The sequence below is a fragment of the Equus asinus genome, chromosome 9, assembly GCF_041296235.1.
Source record: "Equus asinus isolate D_3611 breed Donkey chromosome 9, EquAss-T2T_v2, whole genome shotgun sequence".
In the NCBI taxonomy this organism is placed as follows: Eukaryota; Metazoa; Chordata; class Mammalia; order Perissodactyla; family Equidae; genus Equus; species Equus asinus.
Genome location: NC_091798.1, coordinates 19,327,889 through 19,349,752, shown reverse-complemented (window position 1 = coordinate 19,349,752; position 21,864 = coordinate 19,327,889). Strand labels below are relative to the sequence as shown.

Below are 21,864 nucleotides of genomic sequence, written 5' to 3'. Positions count from 1 at the left end.
CAGGCACAGTTACACAAATGTAAATCACTTAGACTTTAAGTTCAAGAACAGCACGAATAAGGCACTGCCAATACGCCAATACTCTTGGCACTCGACTGCAATAGAATCACTCTTTCTCCTTAGAATTCCAGATGACCTTCAAATCCATGTCCTTTTCTGACTTTCCTTTTTACATATTACTGTTTTCAACATTCATCCTTCAAACTGCCTAGTCTTTACTAATTTTAGAATTAGGTGGTTTCGGAGTTTTCAAAAAGAATCCACACTGATAACATCCTGATCATTTTGGATGGCAATATTTCTGTAGAAGTTTAAGCAGCAATGATAAGGGGACTTATTAGAACATTCCCTTCAAATCCTGAGATTAGTGAGTTTGCAAAAATAATGTCTACTTTGTAAGACTTTGCATGGAAAGCTTGGCTCACTTAATTCTTAGAAAAGTTCACTGTTCCCTTTCAGAACTGGCCCATGTATTGTAGAATGTGTGGTTGCCTATCCAATGTTATTGAAAGAGCTGCCTAAATATCTCTGCCACAGGTGTGCTTTTTTGCCTGACATTCCCACTTTGATAACCATTTCTTTAGATTTTCACGTTGCCTTCTAAAATTTGTATATTACCATTGCAGAGTACGGAGATTATGTTTTCCACAAATAGCCATGGCAATATTTCTGGTCTCACATGCTCTTCCAGAACCTTGCAGCTTTCCATCAAGAAGTGAAGCCTTTTTTCCTTGCCCTTGAACTAGGCTAGGCTACTTGACCAATAGAGAATAACAGAAAGAATGAAGCATGACTTCCAAAACTAGTTCATACAAGACAACATGGCTTCTGCCTGCTCTGTCCATCTGTCTGTCTCCCTCTCTCTAAGGCTCACCCTTAGAACCCAGCTACCATGCTATGAGGAAGCCCAGCAGACACATGGAAAGGTCACATGTAAGTATTCTGGCCACAGCCAAAGCTAAAGTCCCAGATAGCATTAAGGGCACACGTGTGAGTGAGTGAGTGACCCTTCAGAGGATTCCAGCTCCAGCCTCCAAGCCACTCTAGCCAACCTGAGCTGAGTGTAGATTTGTTAGTAAGCAAATGACATCATTGCTTTAAGTCACTTAGCTTTGAGGTGTTTTTTTTTTTTTAAAGATTTTATTTTTTCCTTTTTCTCGCCAAAGCCCCCCAGTACATAGTTGTATATTCTTCGTTGTGGGTCCTTCTAGTTGTGGCATGTGGGACGCTGCCTCAGCGTGGTTTGATGAGCAGTGCCATGTCCGCGCCCAGGATTCGAACCAACGAAACACTGGGCCGCTTGCAGCGGAGCGCGCGAACTTAACCACTCGGCCACGGGGCCAGCCCCTGCTTTGAGGTGTTTTTTATGTAGCCATAGATAACCAACAGGAACAACACATTAATGTGGGTAGAGGTTAATTTTTCAGATTAACTAGACATTTTGTAGTAGACATAAGAACCATGAGGGATTACAACATGAAGAGAAAAAGGAAGAAGAAAGATATTGCATGTAAAGCAAGACTTTTCCTGCTTATGTTGGGTAGGCTAAAACTATAAAATTCCTAAAAGAAAATGCAGAGGAACAGCTTCATGACATTGGATTTGGCAATGATTTTTTGGATGTGACACTAAAAGCACAGGCAACAAAAGAAGAAATAGAAAATTGGACTGCATCAGAATGAAAAAGTTTTGAGCATCAAAAAACACTACCACCAGGGTGGAAAGGGAACTGAAGGAATGAGAGAAAATATTTGCAAATCATATACATGACAAGGGGTTAGTATCCAGAATATATAAAGAACACCTACAACTCAATAACAACAACAACCTGATTAAAAAATGGACAAAGAACTTGAATAGACATATATCCAAAGAAGATATACAAATGGCCAAGAAAAACACAAAAAGACACAACATCCCTATGAAATGGGTGCTAGTCCTTTTACACAGAAGAGGGAATGGATGGTCAGACAAGTTAATAATGTTTCTAAGTCACATAACTAGAGCTAGCCCAAATCCAAAGAGGTCTTAAACACTAAATTATACTCTGCCAAGAAGATCTTCTTGAGGTCCGGAATCAGGTATTTTGTTTCTGTGTGCCCAGACCTAGTCTTAGAAGACACCTAATAAACATCAGTTAAAAAAAAAAAAGCAGAAAAAAAAGAACATGAAAAGATGCTCAGCATCACTAACCATTAGGGAAATGAAAATCAAAACCAGAGAAATACCATGTCACACCCATTAGGATGGCTATTGTCAAAAAAAAGAAAATCCCAAGTGTTGGCAAGGATGTGGAAAAATTAGAACCACTGTACACTATTGGTGGGAATGTAAAATGGGGCACCCATTATAGAAAACAGTATGGCAGTTCCCCATATTAAACATAGAATTACTTTATAACCCAGCAATCCCATTTCAATACATCCAAAAGAATTAAAAGCAAAGTCTCAAAGAGATACTTGTACACCAGTGTTCATAGCAACATTATTCACAAGAGCCAAAAGATGGAAAGAACCCAAGTGTCCACTGATGGATAAATGGATACACAAAATATGGCACATACATAAAATGGAATATTATTCACCATCATAAAGGAAAGAAATTATGACACATGCTACAACATGTATGATCCTTGAGGACACATGCTAAGTGAAATAAGCCAGTCACAAAAAGACCAATACTGTATGATTCCATGTACAGGAAATACCTAGAATAGTTAAATTCATAGACAGAAAGGAGAACGGTGGTTGCCAGGAGCTGGGGAGGAGGGTATGGGGAATTACTGCTTAATGAGTACAGAGTTTCTATCTGGGAAGATGAAAAAGTTCCAGAGATGGATGGTGGTGATGGTTGTACAACAACGTGAATGAACTTAATGCCACTGAACTGCACACTTAAAAATGGTTAACACGTTAAATTTTATCTTATGTATAGTTTACCACAATAAAAAAAACTGGCATAGGATTTGAACATTTTTCCAAAGAAGATATTAAAATGACCATTAATTGCATGAAAATATGTTCAACATCATTAGTCACTTGGCAAATGAAACCCAAACTATGAGATGCCACATCACACCCACTAGGATGGCTATCATCAAAACAATAGATAATAGTGTAATAATAATAATAATAGATAATAATGTAATAATGTAGAGAAATTGGAACCCTCATGCATTGCTGGTGGAAATGTACAATGATGCAGCTGCTTTGGAAAATGATTTGGCAGTTACTCAAAATTTTAAATATAGAGCTATCATGTGACCCATCAATTTCACTGCCAGGTAAATACCTAACAAAAATGAAAATATGGACTGGCCCGGTTGCATAGTGAAGTTCGCACACTCCACTTCAGCAGCCCAGGGTTCGCAGGTTCAGATCCTGGGCACGGACCTACACACAGTTCATCAAGCCATGCTGTGGCAGCATGCCACATACAAAACAGATGAAGATTGGCACAAATGTTAGGTCAGAAACAAACTTCCTCACACACACAAAAAAACCTATTTTAAAAAAGAGAAATGAAAATATATGTCCACACAAAAACATGTATATGAATGTGGCATTATTCATAACAGCCAAAAAGTAGAAACAGCCCTGTTAGGAACCTAATATATCCCCCCAAAATTCATATGTTGAGGCCCTAACATCCAAAGTGTTGGGATTAGGAGATGGGGTCTTTAGGGGGGAATTTGATTTGGATAAGGTCCTGAGTGTACGACCTACTTGACGGGATTAGGGAGCTCTCTCTCTCCTTCCCAGCCCACCCCCATCCCGCCCCCACCATGTGAGGACACAGCCAGAAGGTGGCTATACGTACAAAAGAAGAGAGCTCTCACCAGGAACCAAATCTGCCAGCACCTTAATCTTGGACTTCTCAGCCTCCAGAACTCTGAGAAATAAAAGTCTGCTGTTTAAGCCACTCAGTCTATGGTATTTTATTATAGCAGCCCGAGATGACTAAGACAAACCTAAACGCCCATCAACTGATGAATCGACATTCAAAATGTGGTATATTCACACAACGGATATCATTTAAAAGGAATGAGGTACTGATACATGCCACAACATGGAAGAACCTAGAAAACATTATGTTAGGTGAAAGAAGCCGAAAGGAGCACATGTTGTAAAATTCCATTTATATGAAATGTCCAGAATAGGCAAATATATAAGGACAGAAAGTAAATTATTGGTGGCCTAGAACTGGGGGATTGGGAGGAGGGAATGAAGAACGATTGCTAAGAGATATGGGGTTTCTTTTAGGGTGAAATGTTCTAAACTTGGATTGTGGTGATGGTTACACAACTCTGTGAATATAAAAAATCCACTGAATTGTACACTTTAAGTGGGCGAATTTTATTGTATGTGAATTAAAGTCTTGATAAAGAGGTTCAAAAAGTTTTAAAAATCACTATGATAATTGAGAGAAGAAATGATATATATGATCATTTATGGAAGGCACATGCATGTGAGAAAGAGGTATATATTAAGAAACAAACATATATGTTGGTAGATTCATAAAATTCTCTTTAGTTAGGATCTCAAATTGGAAGTAGGAAAATGGAAGCCGGTGTACCTTGTGTGTGGATATCTTTCTATAGAATATTGGTATGATTATCTCCCCTTGAAAGAAAGAAGACTGCAGTCATATTGGCTATGAAAACATCTTCTGTTTAAAATGTACAACAAATCAGAGATAAGTCTGCACTAAACATCTTTTTTAAAAATATACAATGAGGGGCCAGCCCTGTGGCTGAGTGGTTAAGTTCATGTGCTCCGCTTCCGCGGTCCACTGTTTCCCGCGTTCGGATCCTGGGCGCGGACATGGCACCACTCATTGGGCCATGCTGAGATGGCATCCCACATGTCACAGCTGGAAGGACCCCCAACTAAAAATATACAACTATGTACCAAGGGGCTTTGGGGAGAAAAAGAAAAAATAAAATCTTTAAAATATATACAATGAATCAAGAGTACCTGTGTAAATGTAACAAAATATCTGACTAGAAAGATGTTTTAAGTCCTAAAATATTACCAATTTCTGTTACTCAACATGATACAAATTTTTGAGCCTCGTGGGAGAGAAATTAATCAAAGCAGGCTGCTCCTGACAAACTGCGGGGTTGGGGAGAACAGAAGAGCTGAGACTATGTTCCACAGTGGACTTTTCATTTGTTTTGATACTCACAAGATGTCCCTATTAATTCCCCTGTTTAAAAAAAAAAAAATGGAAATTTGGAACCACAGCAATAGTTCATTCATGGCCCAAGAGGAGTTCTTAACACCACATCCCTCACCAGATATTTCACAATAGTCTCTTTCCTTTTTTTAGGTGCTTATTGTTAAGGCATTTGTGAGCTAGGGAGCTAGCCTAAAGCTAGCCCTTAATTTCTCAAGCTAGTGCAAAAGCTATTGTGAAACGACCATCTAAACATTAACAACAGTGAAGTCTAAGACAGTGAATTTAGTTGAATAAAGCAAAATACAGCCAAGCAATGAAAATCAGAGCTTAGATTTCAGGTGTGGATAAAATAGCATTCTTTTGTCCATGAACTTAAAATCATTTTCATGAACACATGCCACCAAGAAAGTATTTCTGGGGGGCCAGCCTGGTGGTGTAGTGGTTAAGTTCGCACACTCTGCTTCAGCAGCCCAAGGTTCACAGGTTCAGATCCTGGGTGCAGAGCTACACACTGCTCATCAAGCCATGCTGTGGCAGTGTCCCACATATAAAGTAGTGGAAGATTGGTATGGATGTTAGCTCATGGACAATCATCCTCAAGCAAAAAAGAAGAGGAAGATTGGCAACAGATGTTAGCTCAGGGCCAATCTTATTCACCAAAAAAAGAGAAAGTACTTCTGGAGAAGTAATTCCAGAAGGGAATGTGAGATGTATGATGTGGGAAAAATAGGAGAATGAAAAGTGCTGAGCTTCAGTTCTAACTTGTTATCCACAAGTCAAGTGACCCTGAAGTCATTTAACCTCTCTGGCCTTACTGTCCTATCCAAGAAAATATGGATCACAATCTGTCATGGACTAGATTGTGTCCCTTCCCCAAAATTCATATATTGAATCTGTAGGGGACTGAAACTGGCCACCCCAAGACATGTCTCTTTGGCATGAGGATTATTTTGGGCTGGTTACTTTTAAAAACTGCAGACAGGAAAGAAACTCTGAAAAGTAGAATGCACTTACCCTTTGTTAAGAGACATTTACATTTGTAAAGGAAATCTCCATCTGTAAATGTGCCTCCCTCTCCATACCATGAAGGAGGGATGACCTTATCTCTAGAAACTCTCATCAATGTGGAAGGCAAGGACTCAAGTCAGCATAATAACCTGACTCTTGTTTACCGTACTTGTCTGGTAATCTCCCATAACCTACTCTCCCCACCCCCAAAATCCTCCTTTGCCTTTAGCTGAAGATGATATGTAAGGTGGTGGCTTCAGCCATTTTGGCGTGTTGCTCAGTTTGCCTGAGCCTCTCCCATATATACATGTTATAAAGTGTTGTTTAATTTTCTCCTATTATTCTGTCTCACGTGAATTTAATTTGTTTTCTGGCCAGAAGGACCCAGAGTGGGTAGAGGAAACATCTTCCTTCCCTACAAAGTCCTAATCCCAATGTGACTATATTTGGAGACAAGGCCTTTAAAGAGATAACTAAAGCTAAATGAAGTAATAAAGGTGTGGCCCTAAACCAATAGGACTATTATCCTTATAAGAAGAGGAAGAGACATCAGGAAGATTTATCCTGACTCCTTGACCTTGGACTTCCAGCCTCCAGAACTGTGAGAAAATAAATCTGTTATATACGCAGTCTGTGGTATTTTGCTATGGCAGTCTAGCAAACTAACACACAATCTCTGCCCTGAAAATCTGGCAAGGATTCTAGGAAGTTTGGGTGAGAAAATATACGTGAAAGTCCTTTTTAAACTATGAAGTTGACTAAAAATTGAAGATACCATTATCTCTTGATGGGAATCATCATACACTTTCAAATATAAAGGAGAGTGCACTTAAGGAAAATACTTAGAAAAAAGACTAAACAAAAACTTAAAATATTGGTTTATGTTTGTTAGTCGATGTGTATTAAACCAACTCCTCCCAGTTTATGAGGTCTTATAGCTAGCATACTAGGAGATAAATTCCCACTTTAAAGTGAAAACAACTGGAAGACTAACATATTGTTGTAAGTAATGAAGGGCAAAGACCTTGATAACATCACTCAGTTTAAATATATTTAGTCATTGACGTCAACCGCACCGTGGGGTGTCATTTATTTATCTCACAGAAGGTTACTTATTTCTATAGATAATAATATCTAACATTTATTAAGCCCTTACATGGGCTCTTTCCAAGTATTAGTTCAACTAATCCTCACAACAACCTTTGACGTAGTACTGTTATTATTTCTCAATTAAAACATGAAAGTACTGAGTGTGCAAGCCAGTAACTGGGGAAACTGAGACTCAGACCACAGTCTGTCCTTTAATGTCTCAACCAAACCACTCCTTTTTAGTTCTTCTACGTGGCCAGGATTGATAGGGAATGTCTTCCAGAAAAATCTATATCAATGCTATTTGTTAGTATTACTTACCACATCCATGTATTTTCATGTTCACACATACTTATGATTGCATGATGTAAATATATGTATATTTCCATTAAAAATAGAAACTTCCATAATGTGCCTAAAGTTGTTACTCTATTTGAGCTAAATCTGTGCATGGATGACTTCCAACTAAAGCTAGATATTTTAAGAAGGCTTAAGCAAATTGATGCCTTGCTTAACTACACATAGGTACATAAAATGTATGCTTTTATTTATTACTCTTACTTCAACACTGATATAAAACTCCCAATCTTGACAAGTCAGAATATTTTAAATCAAGAAGAGTCCTTTGAATAATTTGAAACTGAAAATTATGAATCTAAAACAGCTATAGAAAACAAACATTTATAAAGCCTTTAGCGATATTTCTTAACACCTATTTAGAGAATTTTAAGCAGGGTAAATACATAGAATTTTTGCTCCTTTATGTTGTTCCCTTCCATTGCAGTCTGTGAGTATTTGACTAGAAGCTTCTATAACAATACAGCTGACTGAATGTAAATGGACTAGCATCATATGAGGCCTTAGATTGTTCCAGCAGTCAGACACTTCTTTTTCTCTGCTGGCTCTTTCCTGGCATTATGTAAACATGCACAAGTCTAGCTCATCTTTGAAAAGCAAAATCTCTCTCTCAATATCATATCCACCCTCTGCCCATTGCCTCTATGCCCATAATCAAGTTCCCTGCAAGAGTGGTTTATATATTCATTGATTTCATTTTCTCTCTTTAATGTTCATACTTCATTTTATCCTCTTTGCACTATCTGGTGCTCACTCTCTCGTGAAACACTTTCTCTTGATTTCTGTAACATATTCTGTCCTGTCTCTCTTGTCCCTAACTAATCTACTTCCATGACTCGAATCACCCCCTATATTCTGCTGAGTCCCAAAGCTCTCTACAGCACCAAATGTTTCTGTATGTGCCTTTTGGACATCTCCACCTGGAAGTCCTTCAGGCATGTCTAGCTCAGTCTTCCTCCACAATCCTGGTCTTTTTCCTGTATTCCCTGATCTTAGCATGTAAATAGAATCTCCATTCAATCTTTGGCTTAAACCAGAAATTTGAACATTATTCCTGACTCCTCCTTCCTCCTTATCCCCTAATCAATGAAACCTAATCAATCGCCATAATCCATCAGCTCTACCTCCTAAAGTCCCTTGAATTCATCTCGTTCTTTCTATCCCCATTCTCACTCCCTCAGTCTTGTCACTTTTTGCTGGTTAAGAAATGGCCTCTTAACTGATCTTCCTGACTCCAGTCTTGGCCCCCTCTTTCCAATCTTCAGGCTGATGCCAAATGGTCATTCTAAATCATAAGTCCAGTTGTGGTATTCTCTTAAATTCCGTGGTTGGTTCCCCAAAGCCTGTAGAATAAAGTGCAAAATTCCAAGAATATTATACATGGCCCTTCAGGATGAGCAACTGCTTCTCTCCCCATCGCATTGCTAGACACCCTTCCTCAACACCTCCATGCTTTAGCCAGAGTAATCTATATTTCATTTGTAGAAATCAACTTACTCTCTCTTTCCTCTGTGCCTCTGCACACGCACAATTGTTGCTTTTGTCTGGAATGCCGTCTGGACTAGCCTCTTTACATGGCTAAATCTTTCAAAACTCAGATCAGGAGTTAAAGAGTTAAAAGGCTAAAGAAATGAAGAAAGTGGTAACCTGAAATAAGGAAAGCCTTCACCAGTTTAAGGCCAACCTAGAGAACAAAAGTTCTGACCTATGAGGGCCCTTATTCTAGTACAGTGCAAACAGACACAAAAGCTAGATTAGAAAGTGCAATACTTCATTTCCCAAATCTCAACTCTGTCAAAACCTTCTATGTAGTTGTGTGTGTGTGTGTGTGCTTCTGCGGGAGGGAGATTAGCAGCCCAGGCAGAAACCTGAATAAGGAAAGGACTTGTTATCGCTCCCCATTCCCATCCTCTCCTACCACAGCAGCAGACCCTAGAAACACCTTAGTGTGGGCTTCAGAGCAGAGAAGAGATGCACCTGGAGGGCAAGGACCCAGCTGATCCTTCCAACCCCTGACCTTCACAGAGAACAAGAGCCAATACACCATGTGGCACAAAAGCTGTAACATTCTAAATCTGAGACCACAAAACATAATGGTCTGGCATCTGGCAAGTCCTCAATAAATATTTGTTGAATATTTGGACAAACATAAAGTAAATAGGTAACACAGGCGCCATCCCTGTGGCCGAATGGTTAAGTTCGAGCGCTCCACTTTGGCGGCCCAGGACTTCACCGGTTCGAATCCTGGGCGCAGACATGGCACCTCTCGTCAGTCCATACTGAGGTGGCATCCCACATGCCACAACTAGAAAGGACCGACAACTAAAAATACACAACTATGTACTGGGGGGCTTTGGGGAGAAAAAGGAAGAATAGGATCTTAAAAAAATAAATAAATAGGTAACATAAGCAAAATGATGATTGTTGAAGCTCAGTAATGAGTTTGAAATCCAAAATAAAAACTTTTTTTAAAAATGCAGTAAAATCCAAATTCAAGTTATGTGTAAAGTATATTCAGTAAACAGTAAATAGTAGTTACTAAACAGGAGGTATACAAGATACCCTGCATTTCTGAAGATAATAATAATATCAAAGTTGTTAGAGGACCAAATAAGATCATGTGTGTTTAAGTTCAGCACATGGCCTGGCACATGGGAACCATAAAACAAATGCAAACTTTTTATTATTGGCAGCTCTTGGCTTTGAGCCCTGCACTCAACAGAGTCTATGGCCATTAAACTAAATGCTAGAGAGCTGGGGATCTCTCCCCAGTGTTTCCCAGCGCCTTTCTATAGCAGTAATTACTGGACAAATCAAAAGTTTAGTTTTTCATGGAATATAGTAAACTCTCAATTAATTGGAAGGGGTTACTTATCTGAGGTAGCCAGAATTTCTGAATGGCAAGATATACTTGACATTATTAGTCTGTTTTCTATGCATCCTTCTCCTGGCATCCCCACCACCCCCTAGATTATACACAATTTCTCTGGGATCCCAGAGGCTAAAAAAGACTCAAAGAAGCCACCGCCAAGCAAGTTCTCTTCAAATGAATCAGACAGGGCAGATGTACTAGAGAACAGCTGAGGAGGTGGCAGGGGCTAAAATCAATAGTTCCAGGAAGGATCGGGAAGTAGAGGGGAAGGGACTCTGCTGAGATCCTTTGGAGCCTCACTTCCTCAGCCCTCATCAAAGTTGGACAAGCCTACAACCAAAAGTTCTGGACATTTGTCAGGGAGCCTGAACAGAGTAAGGTGCAAAGCTTCCTCCAATCTCCAGGGTGGAAACAGAATCAATTAGGAATTTCCCTATGAGTCAGGGCAGCATCTGACACACCATCACTATTATACCTGCTTGTTCGAATTTTTGTTGCTCAAAGGCACTTCTGTGGTCTACAATGCAGAGAATATGATTAAATCTTCCTGCTCCTGCCTGGGATTCTTGCCCAGCCTCAAGGCTATTATTCTGAGCTTTGGTTCTTGATGCACTTAACTAGTGATGGAGAAGAAAGTATGAAGATGGCAGCTGAATATATCATTGAGCCTAGAAAATACTCCAGCAGTTAGTCATTTGAAAAATTCCTAGTAGAAACTCATTACTAAATCTACACGTCTTTAAAAATAAAATCATAGTTAGTGAAGGGCTCATTTTCCTTCTTTTACAAGAGTATATAATTGAGTCTTACATTTGCACATTTGCTAATTAGGCCTCTTAAATTATTTAAACAATACTCTATATTCTAATATGATGGAATAAAAATAACAGTGGGGATGAGGGGAAGGAGAAAAGGTAAAAAATGTCCCCTTGACTTGATTATGTTTAATCAATGTTTCTTCAGTGCTATTGAAACAATTGTTTCCATGTAGGCATTTCAGATTTCAATAAAAAGAAAAATAGCAAGATGCTAATGTGAGAGAAAACATTTTTATCACATAAACAATGATACATTACCTAGAGCTTTATGTGAAAAATTCAAATATAAACAAGGTGTAGAAATTCATATACCCAATTTAGATACTTTTATTACTGTTAAATAAACAATTCTAATACTCTGATTCTAAGCTGAGAATAAAAGGCTAAATCTGACAATAGAAAAAACACAAATGTACGTTTAAGCAAGACATTTCCAAAGAAACGTTAGTAATTTAATAATAAAGGCTACCATTTATCAAGTATTTACTGTGTTCTGGACACAGTGCCTACCTCTTTATGTATTTTGCATTATTTAATCCTCTTAATAACTGTACAAATAAGGTACTTTTCATATTTTTGAGAAAAGAAAATGGAAACAATGTGATTTAACAACCTGCTAAAAGTCGCATAGCTAGTTAGCAGTCTGCAGTTTGAAAACAAGTCAGTTTTATTCCAAAGTCTAGATGTTTCTATTGTCCACAAGACTACAGGTTCCACGAGGACAGTTTGTTCTTCACTGGCACCTAGTATGAGTACATGTGTATACATTCCTAATTTTGTGACTAAAAGCCAAAAGGAGAAACACGTACATTTGTAAATTCACACATTATTGTGAGATATACTTTTTAAATGTTTTAATTGCCCATTTACATTCATTACGTGTTTGTTTTCAAGGAGCATCAAGACCCCTTCCCCATTTGAAAGGCCGCACTTTGACCTGATTATGTAGCTGAGGTATTATTTTGAGATGTTAACTTTTTCTGCCTGGTTTTCCTTTCCCTTTTCTCCCTACAACTCAGTCCCCATTTCAGGGCTTGGTTCTGCGGCACTGCCGCAGGAAAGCACAAGGCAAGGCAAATAGCAAAGATGCAAGCAAATCTTTCAAATTTTCACTTTTCCAAGATCAGATAGCCACTAATTAAGAAGGGGCCATGAGAAGTGATAACTGATTCCTTCCTTACCAGTCCTTAGGCCGTTTTAATGTAGGACCTTCTCATTTGTGACAATCTGGGTGGGGGAGAGAGAGGGAGCGGCACCAGGAAGGCTTCAAGCTAATTATTTTCCCAGTAACCTGGCATAGGCTCAAATCACAGATTAAGTTCATTTACAGTAAATATAAAGAATAATATTGCTTCACACACAGATGTGAAGATTCATAGACATTAAAATTTTGCCCACGTATTCTTCTTAACAGTCAATCACACACCTTTCATTTTACGCCACTGAAAAACTACCAACGTTTCTATCTCAATCTGCTCAAAAATCAAATTCAGAAAATTGGTAGAAGACCAAGAATTTACGTAGCCCAACTCCACTCTGATAAATTCTACAAAAAGCAACATAAGGCAAGGATCAATTGATAGCCAAAGCTCACAGGGAGAAATCTCTGGAAGCTAGCCACACCACAAAAAATCCACCACCTCTCCAACTGCAATAAAAAATCAACGCTTTACTTTTTTTTGTAACTAGCCACCGTATTTTCAGAAAGAGAGGACAGAACCACTCTACTAAACCGCATGAAACAAAAACTTCCAGTACATTCTGGAATGATATTCTGGCCAATCGACTGCCAGCAGAGACCTTACCCGGGAAGGGGTTGGTGCGTGCAGCGTTAAGTTCGCCCTCCTCTTCATTGAAGACACTTTGGGAAATTCTCCAATGAGAGACGCTTAGAGGTAGGGGGCGTGGCCTCAAGAGGCGGAGAATTTGACTCCAGGATAATAGAGCTTGTGTGCTGATTGGCCGGACTGCTTCCCCTATACGGACCAGTCCTCTTTGGGCCGAGGGAGCCATCCATCAAAAGAACTACACCAATCAGCGGTCAAAACGCCCTCCTCCCCCCTCGCAGGAAAACCCCGCCCTCCAATATATTACTGAGGCGGTCAGGGACGGCCCCTTCGGCTCCGAGCTGACCGTGAGGAGGGCAGTGTTGTCTGGGCGGCGCTGCGCAGACCTCCTCCCAGGACGGCTCCCCTCCCCGGGCCTCTCCCCTCTTGCCCGCGAGTCCCCTCGCCTCGTAGGCCTCTCGGATCTGATATCGTGGGGTGAGGTGAGAGCAGGCCCGGGGAGGGTGGTTACCGCTGAGGAGCGATCAAGGTGAGCTGGGACTGCGGGGTTGACCTGTGGGTGCGGGTGGGGAGCGGGGTTAGGGGCGCGGGGTGAGGGATAGGTCTGGCCTGCGCCCTTTTCTTCGATTAACTCTCCCGCTGCTGTAAGCAACTAGTCCAGGCTAGTCCGAGCCCGGAGGGGCGGGGCCAGATCCGACCTCCAGAGGTGTCTTAGAGTCAGGGCAGTCGGGTCCCAGGGACCAGCCCAGGGGCGAAAGAGTTGGACCCGTAAAGTTAGTGGCTCCTCATCTGCCCACCCCTTCCGGCGCCCGAGCCTAAAGATCCCCTCCCCTCCTGTGTTCCAGTTGGTGTGCGGAGGGACCAGGGCTTAGCCTGTCCCTGGGACATAGTAGATGTGTAATACCCAGGCTTAAATTAATGAAACTCCCAGGTTCATTTTGCAGGCTAAATTAGCCTCCGGCCACCACTGCGTGCTCCCACAGCATTCTTTAAGCTTTCTTTCCTAACACCAGTAAACGTTAACAATTATTGAGTGCTGTGTGCCAAGCAAGCACTGTGCTAAACTCTACGTGAATCATCTTGTTTAATGTTCCGAGCCATTCAGAGAGACAGGTATAGATACCTCATTTTACAGACATAGAAATAAGTTCATTATTATTGTCCAGTGTTTCTCAGGCACCTATTATATGTGCCAAGCTCTACACCTAGGTGAGCTCATTTATTCCACACAAGTCTATGAGGTAGGTGATAACCTTATACCCACTTTACAGATGAGGAACTGAAGACTAAGAAAAATTAACTAACTTCAACAGTTCACACTGTCAATATATAGCAGAATACATACTACCATCTCATTTCAAAGTTTTGGTATCCTGTCATAGCAGAATACATACTACCATCTCATTTCAAAGTTTTGGTATCCTGTCTTACAGCATCTATTCATCGTTCTCTCTTGACAATGAATAACGTGAACAAGTACTTCTTGTATTTTTTGCAATTTTTGTTTAGAAAGGCATGGCTCCTGCCCTCTAGGAACGCACAATTTAGTATGTGACCAATGAGTGGGGTGGGGGGAATAACAGGTGGCACGGTGCAGTGACTTAGATTCACCAGCAGCACTGGAAGAGGGGCGACTTGTGCTGTAAAGCACTTGGGACAACACAGCGGAGGAAGGGCTATTCTTACACTCCTTTCTGGGCTTTGTTCTATACATAGATGATAGAGGTACTGACAACTGACTCTCAGAAACTGCTACACCAGCTGAATGCCCTGTTGGAACAGGAGTCCAGATGTCAGCCAAAGGTCTGCGGCTTGAGACTAATTGAATCTGCACACGATAATGGCCTCAGGATGACTGCAAGGCTAAGGGACTTTGAAGTAAAAGATCTTCTCAGTCTAACTCAGTTCTTTGGCTTCGACACAGAGACATTTTCTCTAGCTGTGAATTTACTGGACAGATTCCTGTCCAAAATGAAGGTATGTTTAAAGCTACATTACCCTGAGTATTTGTTAGTTTTGCTTAATGTGTTTTGGAGATGGAATTGCTAGCTTTGGGCTAGTAGTCAAAAATTTGACCTTTTTTATTTTCAGCAAGTAGCCAAAACATAGTAGTTTTATGTACTACAGAATTGCTGAATACTCTTCCTTATAATCAAGAGTAATACATCATTTATTAGATTTGACTGTGAAAAATAGTCTAATATCAAATAATTAATTGCAGGGTCTCCCAGTAAGAGAGTTGGCTGTTGTTTTTAAAAATCTTTCTTGATACGTTGGGTATTTTCATTTATTTGCTGTTGTTTTAAGGTTAAAGAAATGTGTTAGAATCAGAATGCTAGATTATGGTTAAGAATTAGAGAATATAAATATATATTTTTTGATGCTGTCAATCACCTACATACCTAGTCAACAGAGTATATATTTCTTAATCTCTCCTCATATATAAAGTTCTAATTGTTTTAGCCTTAGACCTACTCAGGTCTTGCTTATGCTTGGCATTTCCAGCCTCATTTTGCATACAGTAGAAAGGAGACTATCTTCTGAAGGAGGAGCATTTATATAATTATTTCCCTATATTGGATAAGCAGGACATCAGTGTAGCTTTCCAAGCTTGACTGTTAAAAATACATCTGCTTTCTCTGTTTGCCCATGGTCATTGGTGGATGATGAGATAATGTGACAATTAAAATGAAACTCATTTAGTTTTCAGTACCTAACAATGTATCATATACAAAAGAAACTCAGTCTTTAATTGGATTATTCAAGAAATTTGTTCAATAGACTAAACAACGCTTTAGACACCATGTGCAGGCACGACCTTTGACTATAAATGTTGCACAGATGAATAATATACATCTGTCCCTTGACTATATTAAAATCTTATGTGGGAATAATGTTTGCACTGACAATTATCATACAGTTATACGGCATAATAAGAAAAATAAATTATACCTCAAAAGAGGCATAAGTATATTGCTTAGGGGGTTCCAAGAAGAGGAGGAGAACACAAATACTGGTAAAGGCTTCTCAAACTTTCAGTTGACCAGAACTTAGTTAGGCCGGTAGAATTTTGACTGCCTCTCATTGTAGACATTCAGAAAATGATCAATAAATTTTTAAAAAGGAGAGATCAGTAGAGAATAGAGCTTTACAGGAGCACAAACAATATGTGCTACAATATTTAAAAACTATTTTACATGTGTTACTACAAAGAAAACAGCCTGGAAACACTCAACATTCTGGAAGGAAATTTTGTGCATAAGCTGTAAGGTGTTTCAGTCCTCCTTTAAGCCTTTGACCAGGTAACTGATTTGGTCCAATCAGAACACAGTGCTTATAGTTCTGCAGTGATCTAAACAACAACAACAATAAAAGTAAGAATTCTTATGTGCTGGAGCCAAACATTTTACTGAAACTTAGTCCATTTACTCAAAAGTGGGTTCCAGGTGGGGTGCATAGGGTTGACAGGCTACAGTTGAGACATGAGTGGACCTCGTTAAGTCCTTCTCAAGTGAGAAATATTACCTCAGAGATACAGTTTTGAAATGATGGATCTGAGTTCTAGATTATCCTTTGTTTTTTTAATTGAAATAAGGTAAGGACATGGGCTTATTGTCTTTTTAGGTACAACCCAAGCACCTTGGGTGTGTTGGACTGAGCTGCTTCTACTTGGCTGTAAAATCAATAGAAGAGGAGAGGAATGTCCCGTTAGCAACTGACTTGATCCGAATCAGCCAGTATAGGTTCACGGTTTCAGACTTGATGAGAATGGAAAAGATTGTGTTGGAGAAGGTGTGTTGGAAAGTCAAAGCTACTACTGCCTTTCAATTTCTGCAACTCTATTATTCGCTCATTCAAGAAAACTTGCCATTTGAAAGGTATGTGATCTTGGTTTTGAACAAAGGAGATTTGGAAGTCAGAATGGTGTTGTCTGGATGGTGCATGAAATCAATATCCTGGGAGAATTCCAATCAAAAGAAATAAAATGAGAGCTCTGGCTCCTTAAATTTCACTTCACTGTCCAGCAGAAGTGAGAAGACCTTAAATTGTCAGTAGCTTCTTGAAGTCTGTGAAGGCTAATTTTGGGGATTAAAGGACATTTCAACTTTTTTTTAAATTATATTTTCCATTTATAGACTAGTTAACTTATAGAAACTAATAAGTTAAGCATCTAATAGATTTATGGAAAAAGTAACTTTAGTAGATGCAAAAATAAATTTATTAAAATGAAAAGAAATCTTGATAGTGGTGGCATCTCCAAAGCAAGGGGAATTCTGTACTTCAAATAATTTATTTCCTATGATAAGTGTGCATAAACTTCACTTTAAAGTAACTTCAATGTTTTTCTAAAAATTTGTCTTTTGACTAGATTTAAAATTATCTATGTAAAATTAACCTCATTTTCTTTTTAAAGGAAGAATAGCCTTAATTTTGAAAGACTAGAAGCTCAACTTAAGGCATGCTACTGCAGGATCATATTCTCTAAAGCAAAGGTAAATATTTTATAAAGGTTAAACCTATTTGTAGACCTATTTTTATATTCAACATTTACTTTAAAATTTATCTCTTTTTAGCCTTCTGTGTTGGCATTGTCTATCATTGCATTGGAGATCCAGGCCCAGAAGTGTGTAGAGTTAACAGAAGGAGTAGAATGTCTTCAGAAACATTCCAAGGTACGTCAAGGTCATAGCCTAAAGCCTGTTAACAGCTGTAAAAGAAACTAAACCACTTGTACTATTTCCTGAAGTAAAATGAGATACCATGTGTTTATTTGAAACTTAAGTAGCTTATCCTCAAATTTTTTTGACAAGGAAAGACGCATGTTAAGATTGTAGTTATTACTGTGGTTAAATACTGTCGGAGTTTTATTTTGAGTAATAATTTTTTAAAATTTATGCACAGATAAATGGCAGAGATTTGACCTTCTGGCAAGAGCTTGTATCCAAGTGTTTAACTGAATATTCATCGAACAAGTGTTCCAAACCGAATGTTCAGAAGTTGAAATGGATTGTTTCGGGGCGTACTGCACGGCAACTAAAGCATAGTTACTACAGAATAACCCACCTGCCAACAATTCCTGAAATGGTCCCTTAATTGGTAAATTTGTTCATAGTTATTCTCCAAATAGAGAAAATTTTCTAATGCTACAGTTTTCTTCTGCATTTCAAGAATTAAAATCTGAATTATTTTCAAAATAAACAAAATGGAGTTGAATAGCAAAGGGAAAAATGATTTGACTGATCTTGTCAGCTAATATTTGAGGGCATTTATTACGTGCAAGGTACAAAACTCTCAGAGTAAGGAATTATCCAACCTTTGATATATGCATTAGCCATTTCATTAAATTATCAGCTCAGAAAACAGCATCCTCCTTAATGACCTGAATTTTAAAAGTAGCACTAAAACCGTATTTTCTTAATTGCACATCATTTGTTACATGTAGACTGAAGCTCTGGCTCACTTAAAGTTACACAAGCCTGAACAGGACAACAGGACCAAATTGAAGCATTTATGAACTGATTTGAGACTATTAGCTTCTAAGCAAAATCAGTATAAATTTGGGTGTTGTACCTAAAGAAAAAGTTGTGGTAGATTGTCTCCACATTGGGGGTATCATTGCTATGGCAGTTGGAACACTGCAAAGTAGTTACGTGCATAAAAAACATAAACTTCGTCACTGATATGACATACATTCTTGCCCCCTAAATTTAACTCACAGTGGTGATTTAACTTTTTCTCTACTCATGACTAAATGTTAACGTTGAACAAATCTACATATAACATGATTATGAATCTTAGATATGAACAGTCCATTTTTAACAGGTAGTAAGATTTATGTTTGGGACACTTCTGATAACTTGATTTTTTGTTTGTTTAAATAGGATTATTACAGCAACAAAAACTCTTCTCTGAAGCCTCTCCACAATCCTGAGCTGTGGATTCCTTAATGTTCTAATGGATTTAAGCTGTGAAGCCTCAAAACATCACAACTAGATTAGCACTGATGTGCTCAGATTTGGGAAAACTGCCTAATTAACATTATGCTGTACAGGAATTATGCTTAAATTTGAATTCATCTGTGAGTGAGGCATACAAATCAAAGCTAAGAGCGTAAATGTGAAATGCAAATAAGCCTGGGAAGGTAAACTGTGAATCTTCATTTCTAACATTGATCCAACTTTCTATATTGGGTCAATATATTGTATTTAGGTAAAATTAAAAATGGTAACCTACTTAATTTAAATTTTAAATTAAGAGGTTTACATCAAAACGAACATTTCACAAATGCACTTTTAAGACATAACAAGTCACTATTCTAGGCAGTAAAAATGGTTTCTTGGCGCCTGTAATACATAATCTAGAGATGCGGACTTTATTGCTACATGGGAATTACATTTAAATTTGAGGATATTTTATATAAAGAAAACTGAAGACCTAGTAATTTTGGCATATTATCTTTAATATTTTTTCTAGAAAACAGGTAACGTTTGTATGTATCCATGATAAAAAAATTTTATACAAAATCTGCTGCAACCTAGCCCCATCAAGAAAATTAGTCTTTATTGTATTTGTAACTCAAAGTAAATTAACATCCCTCTTAAAACTTGCCAATTTAACACTCCAGAAGTTTTTACTAAGGACTAAGGACTGTTTTTATAAAACTGTCATTGCTTCTAATTTCGAATTTTGTTTAAAAGGAAGTGAATATATTTTCACAAATTGCCCCTACTGTGCCAAAAGAAAGTTACTAAGTAAGTAGGCATCTGTGTAATTGTGAGATTACTGATGGTAGAGTTCAGGAGTTTCTATTAAGTCAGTGAATCTAAGGAGATCTACAGCGTTAAAAGTGTTGTAAACGGTTACTCAGTACAGCGTGTAGCCTGAGTCCATCCAGGATGGCTGTACCCAATTTTGATATCATGTGGGTAAATAAGCACTGGAAAAGTAAACCAAAGAACCACAATGTATCTTATACTTTTGTACACCATGTTTTGTGGGTAATTTTTCAGTTTTCCCAAAAGGCTGATAGATTTCAGTATTTTGAATACATCAGTGTTAATTTTGAGTTGGCAGAGGTAACCTAACCAACTACCATTATGTTCTGGTACCAAGGGATATACCTTTCAATAAAGTTATTGAAATGCATTCCTTTGCTGAGTGGTCTTCTGTTTCTCCTCTGATTCAATTAACTTTTTTGGCAATGTGGTAAAAACAATAAAAAGCTATCTACTCAGTATATTTAAATTTAGCACTAAAGATGCATGGTAGTAGAAACAAAATCTCTTTTAATGGTATGACTATTGACTAATTGACACTTTTTACTTTCTGATGGTTTTTTAAACTAGACACTGATAAATATGCTTAATGTTCATTAAAAAGTTAGTGTTTATGCACTATTGGTCACTTTTGTCCTTGAGATTGATCACTACTGTGGATGTCCTTAATACAAACTCACCCTTAGATTGTGCCCACCAAAAGTTCTGGGCAAACCCTCTTACCTAATTAGACAGCATTCCAGCAAAGTGGTTTGGTAATTTCTGGTAACTATCAAGTATTGTATTAGCCTTTTAGATCAACTAGTAATTATTGGAACTGAAACAATATATGATTTTGAACTGTTCATGTTTAATTAAATTAACAATACATCTTATAAAGTAGACACCGCAAGGAATTATTGATGAAAGAAAAACTGTTATAAAAGGTTCCTTTTGCATTTGAGTCAGATTATATATCATAATCCCTCTTTTCACAAGTGTTATTTTTAAAAAGAGCACCTGAACCTTATATGTCCTGACAATTATGTGACATACTATCTAAAAACAATAGACATTTCTAACATCTGTGGTTAGTAATGATAGTTTTTACTGTCTGGTATGATTATGAGATTTTTTTTTTTAAATGAGTGATTTTATTTTATTTTTTTTTTTGAGGAAGATTAGCCCTGAGCTAACTGCTACCAATTCTCCTCATTTTGTTGAGGAATACTGGCCCTGAGCTAACATCTGTGCCCGTCTTGCTCTACTTTATATGTGGGACACCTACCACAGCATGGTGTGCCAAGCAGTGCCATGTCCACACCTGGGATCTGAACCGGTGAACCCCGAGCTGCAAGAGCAGAACATGCAAACTTACCCACTGCACCACCAGGCTGAACAGGGATGTTTTATATGAATCATCTCATGTAATCGTCCACACTGAATGAAGTTATCCCAATTTACAAATGAACTGGAGCCACCAAGAAGTGATTAGCTGAAGGTCACATATGTGGTACTTGAAGGTAAGATTCAAATCCAAGCAGTTCTGACCCAAAGGCTGTGCTCTTAAGTACCCTCCACATTACCTCCCAAAATAGAAGATTAAATGGTCTCTTGAAATTGTATAATTTCCAATGACAACTATATTCTGGCCATATTAACTTCAACACTACCATTGTGAATTTATTTTCCTACTAATAGAATTCTTTTTTTCGGTGAGAAAGATTGTCCCTGAGCTAACATCTGTGCCAGTCTTCCTCTATTTTGTATGTGGGACACCTCCACAGCATGGCTTGATAAGCAGTGTATAGGTCTGAACCTTGGAACCCCAGGCCACTGAAGCAGAGCATGCAAACTTAACCACTACGCCATGAGGCAAGCCCCCTAGAATAATTTTTATAAAATGTGTTATTGCTTACTCAGTGTGAAATCTGTAATTTTTCATAAACCAAAACCAGAAATATAAGTCAAATAAGATGAATTAAAAGATAAGCCTT

The 21,864-nt window shown here is 38.4% G+C and overlaps 1 protein-coding gene and 1 long non-coding RNA gene across 2 annotated transcripts in view; one reads left to right on the top strand and one right to left on the bottom strand.

The window, feature by feature from the left end:
- LOC106832157 (uncharacterized) overlaps positions 1-13,202 on the bottom strand; it is a 209,574-nt gene extending 196,372 nt beyond the window's left edge. The window contains exon 1 of the long non-coding RNA XR_011506121.1: positions 13,131-13,202. This is a non-coding gene — a long non-coding RNA (uncharacterized lncRNA). The remainder of the gene's footprint in view (positions 1-13,130) is intronic.
- A 200-nt stretch (positions 13,203-13,402) lies between these two features.
- Positions 13,403-20,258, top strand: CCNG1 (cyclin G1). The gene is made up of 7 exons (XM_014842756.3): positions 13,403-13,641; positions 14,829-15,089; positions 16,737-16,990; positions 17,527-17,605; positions 17,687-17,785; positions 18,015-18,209; positions 18,995-20,258. The coding sequence occupies exons 2-6, from the start codon at positions 14,829-14,831 to the stop codon at positions 18,204-18,206; spliced, it is 885 nt and encodes a 294-aa protein (XP_014698242.1). The 5' UTR covers positions 13,403-13,641; the 3' UTR covers positions 18,207-18,209; positions 18,995-20,258.
- Positions 20,259-21,864: the final 1,606 nt, after the last annotated feature.

Excerpts from the sequence above, each read along its gene's own strand:
- CCNG1 (XM_014842756.3), top strand. The coding sequence starts at position 14,829 with ATGATAGAGGTACTGACAACTGACTCTCAGAAACTGCTACACCAGCTG. Across the intron at positions 15,090-16,736 it reads GATTCCTGTCCAAAATGAAG|GTACAACCCAAGCACCTTGG; the intron begins GTATGTTTAAAG and ends TTGTCTTTTTAG. Across the intron at positions 17,786-18,014 it reads GTCTTCAGAAACATTCCAAG|ATAAATGGCAGAGATTTGAC; the intron begins GTACGTCAAGGT and ends ATTTATGCACAG.